Source organism: Lepidochelys kempii, chromosome 15, assembly GCF_965140285.1.
Source record: "Lepidochelys kempii isolate rLepKem1 chromosome 15, rLepKem1.hap1, whole genome shotgun sequence".
NCBI lineage: Eukaryota > Metazoa > Chordata > Testudines > Cheloniidae > Lepidochelys > Lepidochelys kempii.
Genome location: NC_136394.1, coordinates 6,302,722 through 6,316,822, shown reverse-complemented (window position 1 = coordinate 6,316,822; position 14,101 = coordinate 6,302,722). Strand labels below are relative to the sequence as shown.

Genomic DNA, 14,101 nt, shown 5'->3' with positions numbered 1-14,101 from the left:
TTGTCAGATTCGTGCCCAATCCTCTCTGTGACTTCATGGTAGGACCTCCCTGAGCTCAACTGCAAGGCCCCTACCCTGCCCAAACTCTGACATGCTCCCACTACTGTGAATTGAGGTGACTTGTATGCACCTTGCCCTAATGCTCTTCCCCTTCTCCTAACCACTGTCTACCTGTCCGTCTGCCCTTATAGTGGGAGCTTCTCCGAGGAGAGACTGCACTCCCTGAGTGTTTGGAAAGTGCCCAACATATACTGGACACTAATATAAATAATAATAATAAAGGGAGGGACCAGAGATAGAAAGGAAAGCATGGGAGTTGAGGGCACCAGATGTATAAATTAATAAATTCATAGATATTAAGGTCAGAAGGGACCATTATGATCATCTAGTCTGACCTCCTGCACAACGCAGGCCACACAATCTCACCCACCCACCCCTGCGAAAAACCTCTCACCTATGTCTGAGCTATTGACACCACTTCAAATCATGGTTTAAAGACTTCAGGGAGCAGAGAATCCTCCAGCAAGTGACCCGTGTCCCATGCTGCAGAGGAAGGCGAAAAACCTCCAAGGCCTCTTCCAATCTGCCCTGGAGGAAAATTCCTTCCCGACCTCAAATATGGCGATTAGCTAAACCCTGATCATATGGACAAGAGTTACCAGCCAGATACCCAGGAAAGACTTCTCTGTAGTAACTCAGATCTCACCCCATCTAACATCCCAAATTAACCTACAGCAGTAATCGGACTCTCTTACCTTCAGACAAGGAGAACCCCACAAACAGTATGTGACTGCACTCTCTCAAATCAGGACAGACACCTGGGCATCGCTGAGGACTGCTCAACGGATACCTTGGCTCAGTGGGTAGCTAGCTGCAGCCAAAGAGGCCAGCCAGATGTTGGGATGCTCTAGGATATGTGAAATGTAGACATATATGTTTGGTGTTTGGGTATGTGAAAAGATGCCTGCTTGTCTGGCAGGGAGGGAGAACAGCCAGGTGAAAAGCTGAGCCAGCAATCTGATCAGGTGAACACCTGGGTCAGCAGTTCAATTAGGTAAACAACTGAGTTAGCAAACTAATCCTAGCATTAGGCAGAAAAGTGTTTATACAATACATAATGAGTAACTTTGTAATAATATATTTTTGAGTAACTGAATGAGGCTGTGCACTTGCATTTAACCCTATGCTGTGCCCTGTTTCAGTGAACTGATCACTCACTGAAGCAGCAAATAAACTACATACTGCTTCAGCTCAAGAATCTGTCTGTGAATCTGTGTGTTCTGGGTAGCGGGAAGAAGAGTGGTCAGCAGACACATAAGGAATAGGATGGTGAATAATACAGAAAATATTCAATGCCTTTATACAAATCAATGGACCAGCCTTATCAGGATACTAGGGGTAGGACTGGTCACCCTGTCTCACCCAGGATATTGCAGAACTAGAGGGGTCTGATAGAAGAGCAATGAAAAGGATCAGTGTCCTGGAAAAGGTGTCTTATGAAAAGAGAATGACAAGACTGGGATTGTTACCTTAGAGAGGAGACAAATAAGAATGGATATGATCAATGTTTATAAAATAATAGACTCATAGACTTTAAGGTCAGAAGGCACCATTATGATCATAGAATCATAGAATATCAGGGTTGGAAGGGACCCCAGGTCATCTAGTCCAACCCCCTGCTCAAAGCAGGACCAATTCCCAGTTAAATCATCCCAGCCAGGGCTTTGTCAAGCCTGACCTTAAAAACCTCTAAGGAAGGAGATTCTACCACCTCCCTAGGTAACGCATTCCAGTGTTTCACCACCCTCTTAGTGAAAAAGTTTTTCCTAATATCCAATCTAAACCTTCCCCACTGCAACTTGAGTGATCATCTAGTCTGACCTCCTGTACATTGCAGGCCACAGAACCTCACCCACCCACTCCTGTAATAGATCCCTAACCTCTGGCTGAGTTACTCAAGTTCTCAAATCATGGTCTGAAGACTTCAAATTCCAGAGAAGCCACCATTTACTCTAGTTCAAACCAGCAAGTGACACATGCCCCATGCTGCAGAGGAAGGCAAGCCTCTCCGCCAGCACCTCTGCCAATCTGATGTGGGGGGGAAATTCCTCCCTGACCCCAAATATGGTGATCAGTTAGACCCTGAACAAGTTGGCAAGACCCACCAACCAGACATCTGGGAAAGAATTCTTGGTAGTAACTCAGAGCCTTTTCCATCTGTGTCCCATCACCAGCTGTTGGAGATATTTGCTGCTAGCAGTCATAGATTGGTTGCATGGCATTGTAGGCAGGCTCATCATCTCATCCCCTCCATAAACTTACCAAGCACAGTCTTGAAGTCAGTTAGGTGTTTTGCCCCCAGTGCCACCCTTAGAAGACAGTTCCAGAACTTTACTCCTCTGATGGTTAGAAATCTTAATCTAATTTCAAGCCTAAACTTGTTGATGGCTAGTTTATATTCATTTGTTCTTATGTCCACATTGGTATTTAACTTAAATATGAGGGAAGGAGAGGAGTTATTTATCCCTCTGATGTATTTATAGAGAGTAATATCTCCCCTCAGGCTTCTTTTGGTTAGGCTAAACAAGCCAAGCTCTTTGAGTCTCCTCTCATAAGATAGGTTTTCCATTCCTTGGATCATCCTAGTAGCCCTTCTCTGCACCTGTTCCAGTTTGAATTCCTCTTCCTTAAACATAGGAGACCAGAATTGTACACAGTATTCCAGGTGAGGTCTCACCTGCACCCTGTGCAATGGTACTCACACTTCCCTGTCTCTACTGGAAATACCTCATCTAATGCATCCTAGGACTGCATTAGCCTTTTTTGAGGCAACATCACAACTGCAACTCATAGTCATCCTGTGATCAATCAATACACTCAGATCCTTTTCCTCTTCTGTCACTTCCAACTAGGGAAGGTACATTGGGAGCATCTGGTCTCCTTGTGTCATAACAGAAACAAGGGGACATAGAAAGAAATGGAAAGATGGCAAATTCTAAAGTGATAAAAATAATTTTTTTTCACATGGAACAGCTTGTGGAAGTCATTGCCATTGGCTAGCATTGTCAAAGAGGGCTTGGACATTTAAATGGATGATGAGACTTCCGGATTTATAATAGCTAATGCTAAAAAAAAGCACTAAAATCAATGGGAATTTAGACTTATAAACACCAAGGTCAGAAGGGACCATTATGATCATCCAGTCTGACCTCCTGCACAACGCAGGCCACCGAATCTCACCCACCCACTCCTGCAATAAATCTCTCACCTATGTCTGAGCTATTGAAGTCCTCAAATCATGGTTTAAAGACTTCAAGGTGCAGAGAATCCTTCCAATCTGCCCTGGAGGAAAATTCCTTCCCGACCCCAAATATGGCGATCAGCTGAACCCTGAGCATGTGGGCAAGATTCACCCGCCAGATACCCAGGAAAGAATTTGGTGCATAGGTGCTTCAGAAAATCCCACTTCCCCAAATATGGGGCATGGGCCCCTAGGGGGGCACAGAGAAACATTCAGGGGGCACGCAGTGGGTCCCAGGCCAGTCCCCACAGGAGGCAGGGAGGGAGCGACACCCAAACCCACTCTGCCCCCAGCCCAGCTCCACTACACCCTGTGCCGCACCCAAGCCCCACTCCAGCCCCTGCTGCACCCCCATGGCGTCATTCCCTCTCCGCCCCAAGGCCAGCTCCAGCTCCAGCTCCTCTGCTTAGCCAACTGTGCAATAATGGAGGGTGCATGGACAGGTAGGGGGGGAGGGTACAACAGGAAAAGTTGGGGCACCACTGCACTAGCTGCTTACCTTTCAATATCTGGTCATTGCCTTTTTTCGCATTTTCTTTGTAAACTACTACTATCTAATTTGCTGTCTGCTCTCACCCTTAATTCTTTCATTGTCACAGCTTCCCAGGGTGCTACCTACCCTGAAGTACCCTGGCAAGTTTAATTAATTAATGTTTATTCCCTGCTTCTAGATTACCAGTAAAGGTGTTCAATTAAGCTGGTACCAACAGTGATCTCTGAGACATCTCCCCAAAGAGCTCCCCTGTGCCCATGCATCAGCTGGTATCTAACCAACCTAATTATGTAAAGGAGACTCACCTCCAGGTTCTTGCATGACATCCTGCAAGCTACCCATTGCTAGACTGTATTTGTCTTTATGAAGATAGTACCACTTTAAATACCTGTAACATTTCAACTCCTATTAAACCAAACTCTTTTTCTGTTATTACTTTCCAGCCACTGTCTGCCCAGGTTGACATGCATTTGCAGTTCTGTGCCCCAAGTAGAGTCATTTTCATTTATCTTTTTATTAACTGGCCCAGATTTTCACTGATCCTAATGCAGGGGAATGAGGAGGTATAAGGCCCCACCCCACCTGTTGGCAGTTTGCAGGAACAAGCTTAGGACCAAGAGCAGGAGTGCTGCCATAGAAATGGAGAGGGCAGTGGGTTGGTTTTGCCCCCCTCACTATGCCAGCATGGCTGGCAAAAGGTAAGGAGCAAGCTGCACCCTGCTGTAAATTTGAGCTGCTCTCTTCCTTTCCCTCCAACTCTCACAGCTGCTGCAGAAGAGGCACTGCTATCTGGAGGCATTAGATAGGCCCCCTTTTCTGTGGCCGCACACTGCCCATTTGGCAGCTAAGGACCAGTGGTAATATGAAAGCTGAGCTACTCCACCCCTAGCCTCTGGCAGCAACTCCCTCTCCCACCCCTTTGTCTGCAATTCTGTCCTTTCCCCGGCCTCTCCCACTTCCCTGGCTGCTGCTGCTCCTCCTCCTGGCAAAGTGAAGCTGGGGTTCCTGTGTGTTGCTTAGTCCTGGCTGAAGGTTTCCTCCTCTACAGCTGGCCTGGGTCAGTTTCAGGTGCATTGAGTGTTAGGGGGCACCAAGGTCTGGATTCACAAAAGGACTTATGAACCTAACTGCCACTTTAGGTGCCTAAATCCCAGAATCAGGCCCACGGGGATTCACAAAGCCCTTGCTCAGCTGCCACCAAACCCTGTAGGTGCATAAACTCCCTTGACACCGACACGTTTGCAGTAGAAGTTTGCTCAGGGGCTATTTTTCTGCCCATGAGCATGCGTGCTGCTGCCTCCCTCCACGTGTCCAGATGCCTAAGCCCCAGAGTGAAACACAAACTGAGAGAAATAGGTGCCTCTCGATCTAACTTGCCTGTGAACTGGTGCGCGCAGAGCTCACCTACCAGAGTAGATCCCCCATAGGTGAACAAACACAAAATGGCTGGGAAAGGAGGATGTCCCTCATAGCTTTTAGCCCAGTGGTGGGTACTCTCCTGGGATGGGGAAGACCCCTGCTTCCCCCCCCGCCGTAGGTACCTAATGCCAAGTAAGGATTTTGTTGATGAGAATTCCAAACAGAGGGAGGTGCCAAACTCCCAGAGAGGATGCACTTGTCTTGGAAACTGCCATTAACTAGCTGAGGCGGGGAGCCACCTCCCATGCTGGCTTTTGTGGATCCCATTCTGAGGTGCCTATCTCTCCCTTTCCAGTGTGCAGGGAGCCCAGGTACTGAACTCAAGTGTTGTGAATCCCAGTGATTTTCTAGGCCCCTGCATGTCACCACCCCTAAGTTCCTTTGTGAATCTAGCGATAAGCAACTGTTGGGGGAGATGGGTCAGCAGCAGCAGCAGCAATTGACTGGTTTGTGGGGAAAGGGAGTTTGTGCAGTTCCATGTGACATTCCTCACTAGTAAGAAAAGGTCATGATTGTCCTCACTTGAATCTCACGCAAAACCTGGCAGCTATGGGAATTCCTGTACAAATCACAGGAATATCAATCTCCCCATTTTCCAGCTGCTAATGCAGACAACGATCATTTCCTTATGTTATGAGACATAAACAAATAATGTTTGCCACCACAGTGTGAGGGTAACTGCCCCTGTATTCCCCACTCTGTGGCCCATTCCAGGAGTGCCCAGTCAGGTCTCAGGTATCACCTGTCTCTGAGAAGGGAGTGTTGCCCCACTCCCTTCTGACTGCGGGTTTTAAGGCTGCACAGCTCCCTGCCTTACACAGGGATATCCCCAGTCTGCCTAACGGTCAGCGCTTGTGCATGGCTTTCTCTCCAAGGGCTCTGCGCAGTGTATTGCCAGCAGTTACAAGTTATCGCACAGGTCTTTCTAAGCAAACACGTTTATTCTTAAGGTAAAAATATCACAGAAAAGCATAAAATCAATAGAGGTTCCTATACACATGCTAAAAGCTTAACAGAGGTCACCTCATAGGTCTTATGGGGCCTTAGTAGGCCAAAGTCCTTCAAACACTTTCACAAGGGTTGGTGGGAGGAGCCCTTGGAGAGAATGTCCTGGCTGCTGGTTCAGAAAGAAGGTCCCTTGTCAATTTAAATGTAGTCCTTTTATCTAGAAAGCCCTTTCTTCATCTGTTGGTCTCTGAAAAACTATGTTTGGACCAGTGTATGCATACCTCCCCAGCAGGTGGCACCTCTTTGGAGATGTTGGCAGTTTCAGAGACTTGCCTTAATCACCCTCCATTGCTTTTAGCTCCAGGAGGAGTGGCAGTAACCCTCCCCCTTGGAGTTGCAACGCTCCCTGGCCCATAACGATAAATAAACCATTCAACACTTAATAAAATATGGTCCCCAAAGACATTGCATGCAGTTGCAATATCATTTACACTTGCAAGTACAAAGTATTAAGGCCAGTTAGCAGCACAGCTGGGACTAGAACTCAGATGCTGCCAGCGCCTGGCGTTAGACACAGATCTTGGGGCTACATGGATTCTAGGAAGGCTCTTTCTCCTCTAGCAGCTCTGTCAAAAATTCAAATTTGAAAATCAGCCAATGTTGCTGGAAAATACTGCTGTTTATCCCCAGGATGATTTTCATCTTCTATTGCCAAATTTGTGCACCTTTCCCATTTAATGCTCAGGATTCATAAGAGTCAGAACTCAAATAATAGTTGAAATTTATAACATCAATTTTTTATTAATTGCCATCTGAAGTGGTAGGATTTTTTATTAATTGCCATCTGCTCAGCTGTGTACAGATTTAATATACCATACTGTATAGGGTTAGCTTTACCTCCCATTTAATATTGGTTATTAATGATGGACAATTTTTCTTTATCTGTTTTCAGATGAACAGAGACCCATTTATGACTAGAAACTGAAGCGTCTAAGCCTAAACATAAATTACAGCTGATTGCTAGCAGCTGTATTTCATTAACAGGGAACAAGACTAACATTGATTGGGTGGGGTTTCACAAGCTTTAATATTTCTGTTTGCAAGAATACTTGGTTGATACATATTAAGGAAAACTGGTGGGTTGTGATTAAAAAGGGAATATAGGGGTCATGGCTGTTAAAACTTAGTCAAGACTGAGATTTAATATGCCACCTTCCCAGCCAAGGCAGCAAAGATGGCAATCTGAATGGTATGCGTCAGGTCACCTAGAATTTCCTGAAAGCCAGTGTTCCTAGGAAAGCTGGAAGTAATGTTTCAAGGCCATAATAGCATTATCTGCAGATTTCTGGAGAAATTATATAATTTGACTGAAAAAACTGCTGCTTAGTTTGAATGAAGATTTCTGTTCGCTCCTGCAGTTGAAGTGAAAATTGAAGTTGTCCTACCAGAGAAAGAGAGGGCGAAGGAAGAGATGTCACCCAATGGGAAAGCCAGTCCACTTGTTTACAAAGTCAATGGGACTGCCCGGCATTACCACCTTGAAGAACATCCCATCACCATCAACCCCTACCAGAACGTGAAGGATGTAGTTGAAGCCTCAGTGTGCCACGTGAAGGACCTTGAGAATGGACAGTAAGTGTTTAACATTTTTACAGTTAGCTTGAAGGATCCCAGAGGGCTTTATACATGCTACCATATACTATTACCATAACTGAAATGCTGCCAGCATGGTGCTGGAGCTGAACAGCAAGGCTGCACACCTCTGTGAAATGTGGCATGTTATGACCCCAATTTATCTAAACACTTGAGCATGTGCTCAACTGTAACTTTGTGCTTAAGCTTAAATTTATCTCCAGTCAGCACAGCATTTAAGCATATGCAGGTAAGCATGTATTTAACTGCTTTGCTGAATCAGGCCTATGTCATGGAAACTGTTGCTTTTTTCTCACTAGCTCTTTAGTCTTGACTAATCCAAGATGATCGGACCATCTGTGGCTAGTGTAATTTATCTTTGTAATATGGGTATTGTTATCTTCCTCCAGTTTGAATACAATAGAATCTTGTACAAGTGACAACTCCTCTTTAATGTTTTTGGATACATGAAATTCTCTCATGTTCTGTGCCTGTGGAACTCCTTTCTGGGGAGATGCGACACTAATTTCCAATAGACCTTGTCTAGTATCCTTTAGTTGCTTCTTTAATGATTTGTAAGTTTATTTGCAAAGTTCTCGACTTAGCATTTTAACAAACTAGTTTAAGTAAAACAAGCGCGTGGAGTTTGTGGAGTAGGCCCCATAGCACTTCTACCTTGTCTTGTTTTTCTAGTTGATCTGGTTCCTCATCAATTTGTTCTCTCACAAAGAATGGAATTTTCTGATGTTTTTGTGCTAATGGAAACACACTTTGCATGCAATTTCACAGTCCTGATTTTTCATGTAACAATGGAATCTGTTAGGATATCAGACAATAGATCACTGGTACATATTGATGAAAACACATATTCAAACCAGAACAAAAAACAACAGATTATGTAGCAACCCAGAGAGGGGGGAAACCAGATATGTAGGAAGAAGCCCAGGGAAACAGCAGCAAGGGGTTGGACTGCACAGGGACTGTGGCTGCTTGTTCTAGGGTCCCTGGGCTGGAACCCAGTGTAAAGGATGGGCCTGGGTTCCCCTACCAGCCTCTGGGGAGTGGCAAAAGGTGTTGGAGATGCCTGCCAGCCAGAAGGTCTGGAAAGACTGCAGATTCTCCAGAAGGGGAAGACTTAAGTGACCTGGCCGGAGGGCCAAGCCAGAGGGAGGAAGCTGCAGACCCAGAAGTGAGCGGGGCAGCAGAGTGAGACAAGACAGGAGAAGACAACACTGGAGGGAGAGCATAAACTGGCAGAGCTGATCCCCAGGATGGCCAGCAGTAGGTGCTGCAAGCGGCGAGTGCGTCCCTTGACATCATGTTCCCTTACTTTCGTGGCACCTACAGCCTGGCTTGTAAGTATAAGCCACTTTTGTTTCATCTGGTAGCAAGTCCATAGTTTTGGGTTATCTCCCATGAAAGTACTGCCTCCCTCAGTCATAAAGCTCCACTTCTTCATCCACAGCTTCATTGCTGCAGCAAGCAAAGCTGTCATCGTAGAGACAGAGAGACATTCCAGGCAGAACTCTGAAAATCAGGTCAAGTGCTTGCACAGGATTCTGTTCAATAGGGACGAGTGCAGAGTGGCATATTGGAGTGATGTGTTCTTCCTGGTGACCCTCCGCTGCTGAGCCTGAGGCTGCCACAATCTGAACTAACTGGAGCTTCCTCTGAGCATAGGCCTTCATTCCTAGATACAGGGAATTGCAGTATCCGAGTGTAAATGCATGGATCGCCGTGACCCAGTCTGAGTGCAATGGGATCAGGTGCAATATTCTGACCAATTGCAAAGGAAATGGGAGTGCAGGGTCTTATACCTGTGGACTGCGGTGTAAATGCCTTTGGTGGGAGGGATGAGTTATTCAAGTTGCTAACCCTGTCTCGCCAGCATTGCTTCAGTGTGGTCTAGCTGAGTAAGTTTTTAAAAAAACATCGTTGTGCTTAGAAACCGATGTGTGGTCAGTGACAAAATGAATAGGGAACACACAGACAGAGGCTGGTTTTCCAAAGGCTTTTTTTCAGGACAGACCTGCATTTTAACTGGCATTTCCTGGCTTGTGAGTGCAAGCTGGGCAGACATGACTAACCTTAACCCTCCCCCCTTTTTTAAAAATATGGAATAAAATCTTAATAGGAATGACTCTAAATGAGTAGATTGCTTCATTCTAACAGCCCTTGGTTGTAAATAGCCATCTCACTCACTTGTGGAATGAGTGTGTCATTTGAAATCTTTTGCACAAGGTTTCTGTATTTGCTTCAAGACATCAGGTGCTGATGATTATCTATCTCAGGTCAAGTGGTTCCTTCGGGTGGCTGTAAACCATTTCTCTTATCTTTTCATAACTCTGAAGTTGTCATTTAACAAGAACTGTGGGGTTGGTCTGAAATAAAATCCATCCGAAGAATGCAGCAAGACTTGTTCCTTTTGCATGTGGTGAAGCATGAGAATGCATTGATCTCTTTATTCCATTTGGACTGTGCTTACTGCAAGGACTAAACAGGCACATGGGAGGGAGTAGAGCCCTTGTAGCATTCTGCTCCAATAAAATTGCGGTATGTCCTTAGCAGTAGCCCATACTGCTGCTTAGGGCCCCATCAGCAAGGTGTCTAAGCACATGCCAAAAAGGATTATTCCAGTGGGACAATTCTTGGGTAAAGGTAGGCAGGTGCAGAACTGAAGTCTGGCAGGTGCTCCACTTCATTGCACAGCAGGGGGAATCAATCATAGAATCATAGAATCATAGAATATCAGGGTTGGAAGGGACCCCAGAAGGTCATCTAGTCCAACCCCCTGCTCAAAGCAGGACCAATTCCCAGTTAAATCATCCCAGCCAGGGCTTTGTCAAGCCTGACCTTAAAAACCTCTAAGGAAGGAGATTCTACCACCTCCCTAGGTAACGCATTCCAGTGTTTCACCACCCTCTTAGTGAAAAAGTTTTTCCTAATATCCAATCTAAACCTCCCCCACTGCAACTTGAGACCATTACTCCTCGTTCTGTCATCTGCTACCATTGAGAACAGTCTAGAGCCATCCTCTTTGGAACCCCCTTTCAGGTAGTTGAAAGCAGCTATCAAATCCCCCCTCATTCTTCTCTTCTGCAGGCTAAACAATCCCAGCTCCCTCAGCCTCTCCTCATAACTCATGTGTTCCAGTCCCCTAATCATTTTTGTTGCCCTTCGCTGGACTCTCTCCAATTTATCCACATCCTTCTTGAAGTGTGGGGCCCAAAACTGGACACAGTACTCCAGATGAGGCCTCACCAATGTCGAATAGAGGGGAACGATCACGTCCCTCGATCTGCTCGCTATGCCCCTACTTATACATCCCAAAATGCCATTGGCCTTCTTGGCAACAAGGGCACACTGCTGACTCATATCCAGCTTCTCGTCCACTGTCACCCCTAGGTCCTTTTCTGCAGAACTGCTGCCTAGCCATTCGGTCCCTAGTCTGTAGCTGTGCATTGGGTTCTTCCGTCCTAAGTGCAGGACCCTGCACTTATCCTTATTGAACCTCATCAGATTCCTTTTGGCCCAATCTTCCAATTGGTCTAGGTCCTTCTGTATCCTATCCCTCCCCTCCAGCGTATCTACCACTCCTCCCAGTTTAGTATCATCCGCAAATTTGCTGAGAGTGCAATCCACACCATCCTCCAGATCATTTATGAAGATATTGAATAAAACCGGCCCCAGGACCGACCCTTGGGGCACTCCACTTGATACCGGCTGCCAACTAGACATGGAGCCATTGATCACTACCCGTTGAGCCCGACAATTTAGCCAGCTTTCTACCCACCTTATAGTGCATTCATCCAGCCCATACTTCCTTAACTTGCTGACAAGAATACTGTGGGAGACCGTGTCAAAAGCTTTGCTAAAGTCAAGAAACAATACATCCACTGCTTTCCCTTCATCCACAGAACCAGTAATCTCATCATAAAAGGCGATTAGATTAGTCAGGCATGACCTTCCCTTGGTGAATCCATGCTGGCTGTTCCTGATCACTTTCCTCTCATGCAAGTGCTTCAGGATTGATTCTTTGAGGACCTGCTCCATGATTTTTCCAGGGACTGAGGTGAGGCTGACTGGCCTGTAGTTCCCAGGATCTTCCTTCTTCCCTTTTTTAAAGATTGGCACTACATTAGCCTTTTTCCAGTCATCCGGGACTTCCCCGGTTCGCCACGAGTTTTCAAAGATAATGGCCAGTGGCTCTGCAATCACAGCCGCCAATTCCTTCAGCACTCTCGGATGCAACTCGTCCGGCCCCATGGACTTGTGCACGTCCAGCTTTTCTAAATAGTCCCTAACCGCCTCTATCTCCACAGAGGACTGGCCATCTCTTCCGCATTTTGTGATGCCCAGCGCAGCAGTCTGGGAGCTGACCTTGTTAGTGAAAACAGAGGCAAAAAAAGCATTGAGTACATTAGCTTTTTCCACATCCTCTGTCACTAGGTTGCCTCCCTCATTCAGTAAGGGGCCCACACATTCCTTGGCTTTCTTCTTGTTGCCAACATACCTGAAGAAACCCTTCTTGTTACTCTTGACATCTCTGGCTAGCTGCAGCTCCAGGTGCGATTTGGCCCTCCTGATAACATTCCTACATGCCCGAGCAATATTTTTATACTCTTCCCTGGTCATATGTCCAACCTTCCACTTCTTGTAAGCTTCTTTTTTATGTTTAAGATCCGCTAGGATTTCACCATTAAGCCAAGTTGGTCGCCTGCCATATTTACTATTCTTTCGACTCATCGGGATGGTTTGTCCCTGTAACCTCAACAGGGATTCCTTGAAATACAGCCAGCTCTCCTGGACTCCTTTCCCCTTCAAGTTAGTCCCCCAGGGGATCCTGGCCATCCGTTCCCTGAGGGAGTCGAAGTCTGCTTTCCTGAAGTCCAGGGTCCGTATCCTGCTGCTTACCTTTGTTCCCTGCGTCAGGATCCTGAACTCAACCAACTCATGGTCACTGCCTCCCAGATTCCCATCCACTTTTGCTTCCCCCACTAATTCTACCCGGTTTGTGAGCAACTACTCTGGTGATGTCCTATGGGAGCACCAGCATTCTAGCTAGGACCCCAGCAGAGACCTACAGAGCACCAGAGAGGTGGGATTCACAAAGGTATTCAGGCACCTAACTTCCAAAAATAGGTCAGATAGGATAACTGGGACTTGCAGCATAAAATGAGGAGGCCATGGGGGATTCTGCCACTCCTCTGGGATGGAGCATGGCAATCAAGGGCACTTGGCCCAGAGAGATCTGCCAGCTGCCTGGTTCAAAATAGACTGAGAGATGAGGAGCAGACCCACCCACCTGGGATGGCAGTTGTCAGGAGTGGACGCAGATTTAGAACCAATTGCTGAAGTATATTTAGCTCATTAAAGGCTTCAATAAAGGTCCTTAACAGAGGGACAGGGACCCTGCTGGGCATCTTAAGGATTGGATAGTCTGAAGGTTTTGAATATTCCCCTGTGAACCTTTGTCACCATGGCTGTCTGTGGTGTGGGCAGAGGAGGGACAATCAAGAAGAAGGGTAGGTCTCTTAGGAGATTTGATTCATATGCTGTCCTACAGGATAAGTTTTTGGCAGCAGAGGCAGTAATGGTTTCATAGATTGCTAGGGGTTTAAGGCCAAAAGGGACCATTGTGTTAATCTTGTCTGAACTGCATAACACTAGCCAGGGAGCTCACCCTGCGATTCCTGCATGGATCTCAGTAACCTGTGGTTGACTTAAAGCAGAACTTGTAGATAGAGATCTAATCTTGATATAAAGATCTCTCTCTCTCTCCGTGTATGCTGTCATTGAGAGAGGTGGAAGAGCGCCTTCTGCAGTCCCCTGGGTTTACATGGAGGGATTTGTTCATTGTAAAGGGCAGGCATTTCAACTTGCTTCCCTCTTAGTCTGCTAAAGCCCAGTTATTCTTCCTGACATGCCGCAAAACCCATCTCTTCTCCCAGGTATTTGGGGATGAAGCCAATGGTGAGACACAGTGTTAAGTGGCTTTATGTTAATGATTGTACAAGCTACGGACAGTTCATCTGAAATGATGACACTGATGAATGTATATTTTGCTATAGTAGGATAATGTGTTGCAGAGCTGCCCTCCACAATGGAGGGGAGCTGTTTGGTTATAAATAAAGATTATTCATTTTTATTTTAATTGCAAAAACCTGAATAAACCTCACTGCTGCATCCTAAAACTCCCTCTTGCAAGTGACAGTGTTTGGAAACTCCCTTCTGCAAGCGAGAGCGTTTGCTTTGGCGGCATCACTAAATATGCTCCCAGTGATCCTGTGGGCAAGCTGACAGGCCAC

The 14,101-nt window shown here is 46.2% G+C and overlaps 1 protein-coding gene across 4 annotated transcripts in view; it reads left to right on the top strand.

Moving 5' to 3' along the window:
• AIFM3 (AIF family member 3) overlaps window positions 1–14,101 on the top strand; it is a 112,680-nt gene that overhangs the window by 29,913 nt on the left and 68,666 nt on the right. For all 4 annotated transcript variants that reach the window (XM_078848957.1, XM_073312949.1, XM_078848956.1 and 1 more), the window contains one exon: window positions 7,580–7,793. In XM_078848957.1, the coding sequence (XP_078705083.1) occupies window positions 7,580–7,793 (214 nt within the window). The remainder of the gene's footprint in view (window positions 1–7,579; window positions 7,794–14,101) is intronic.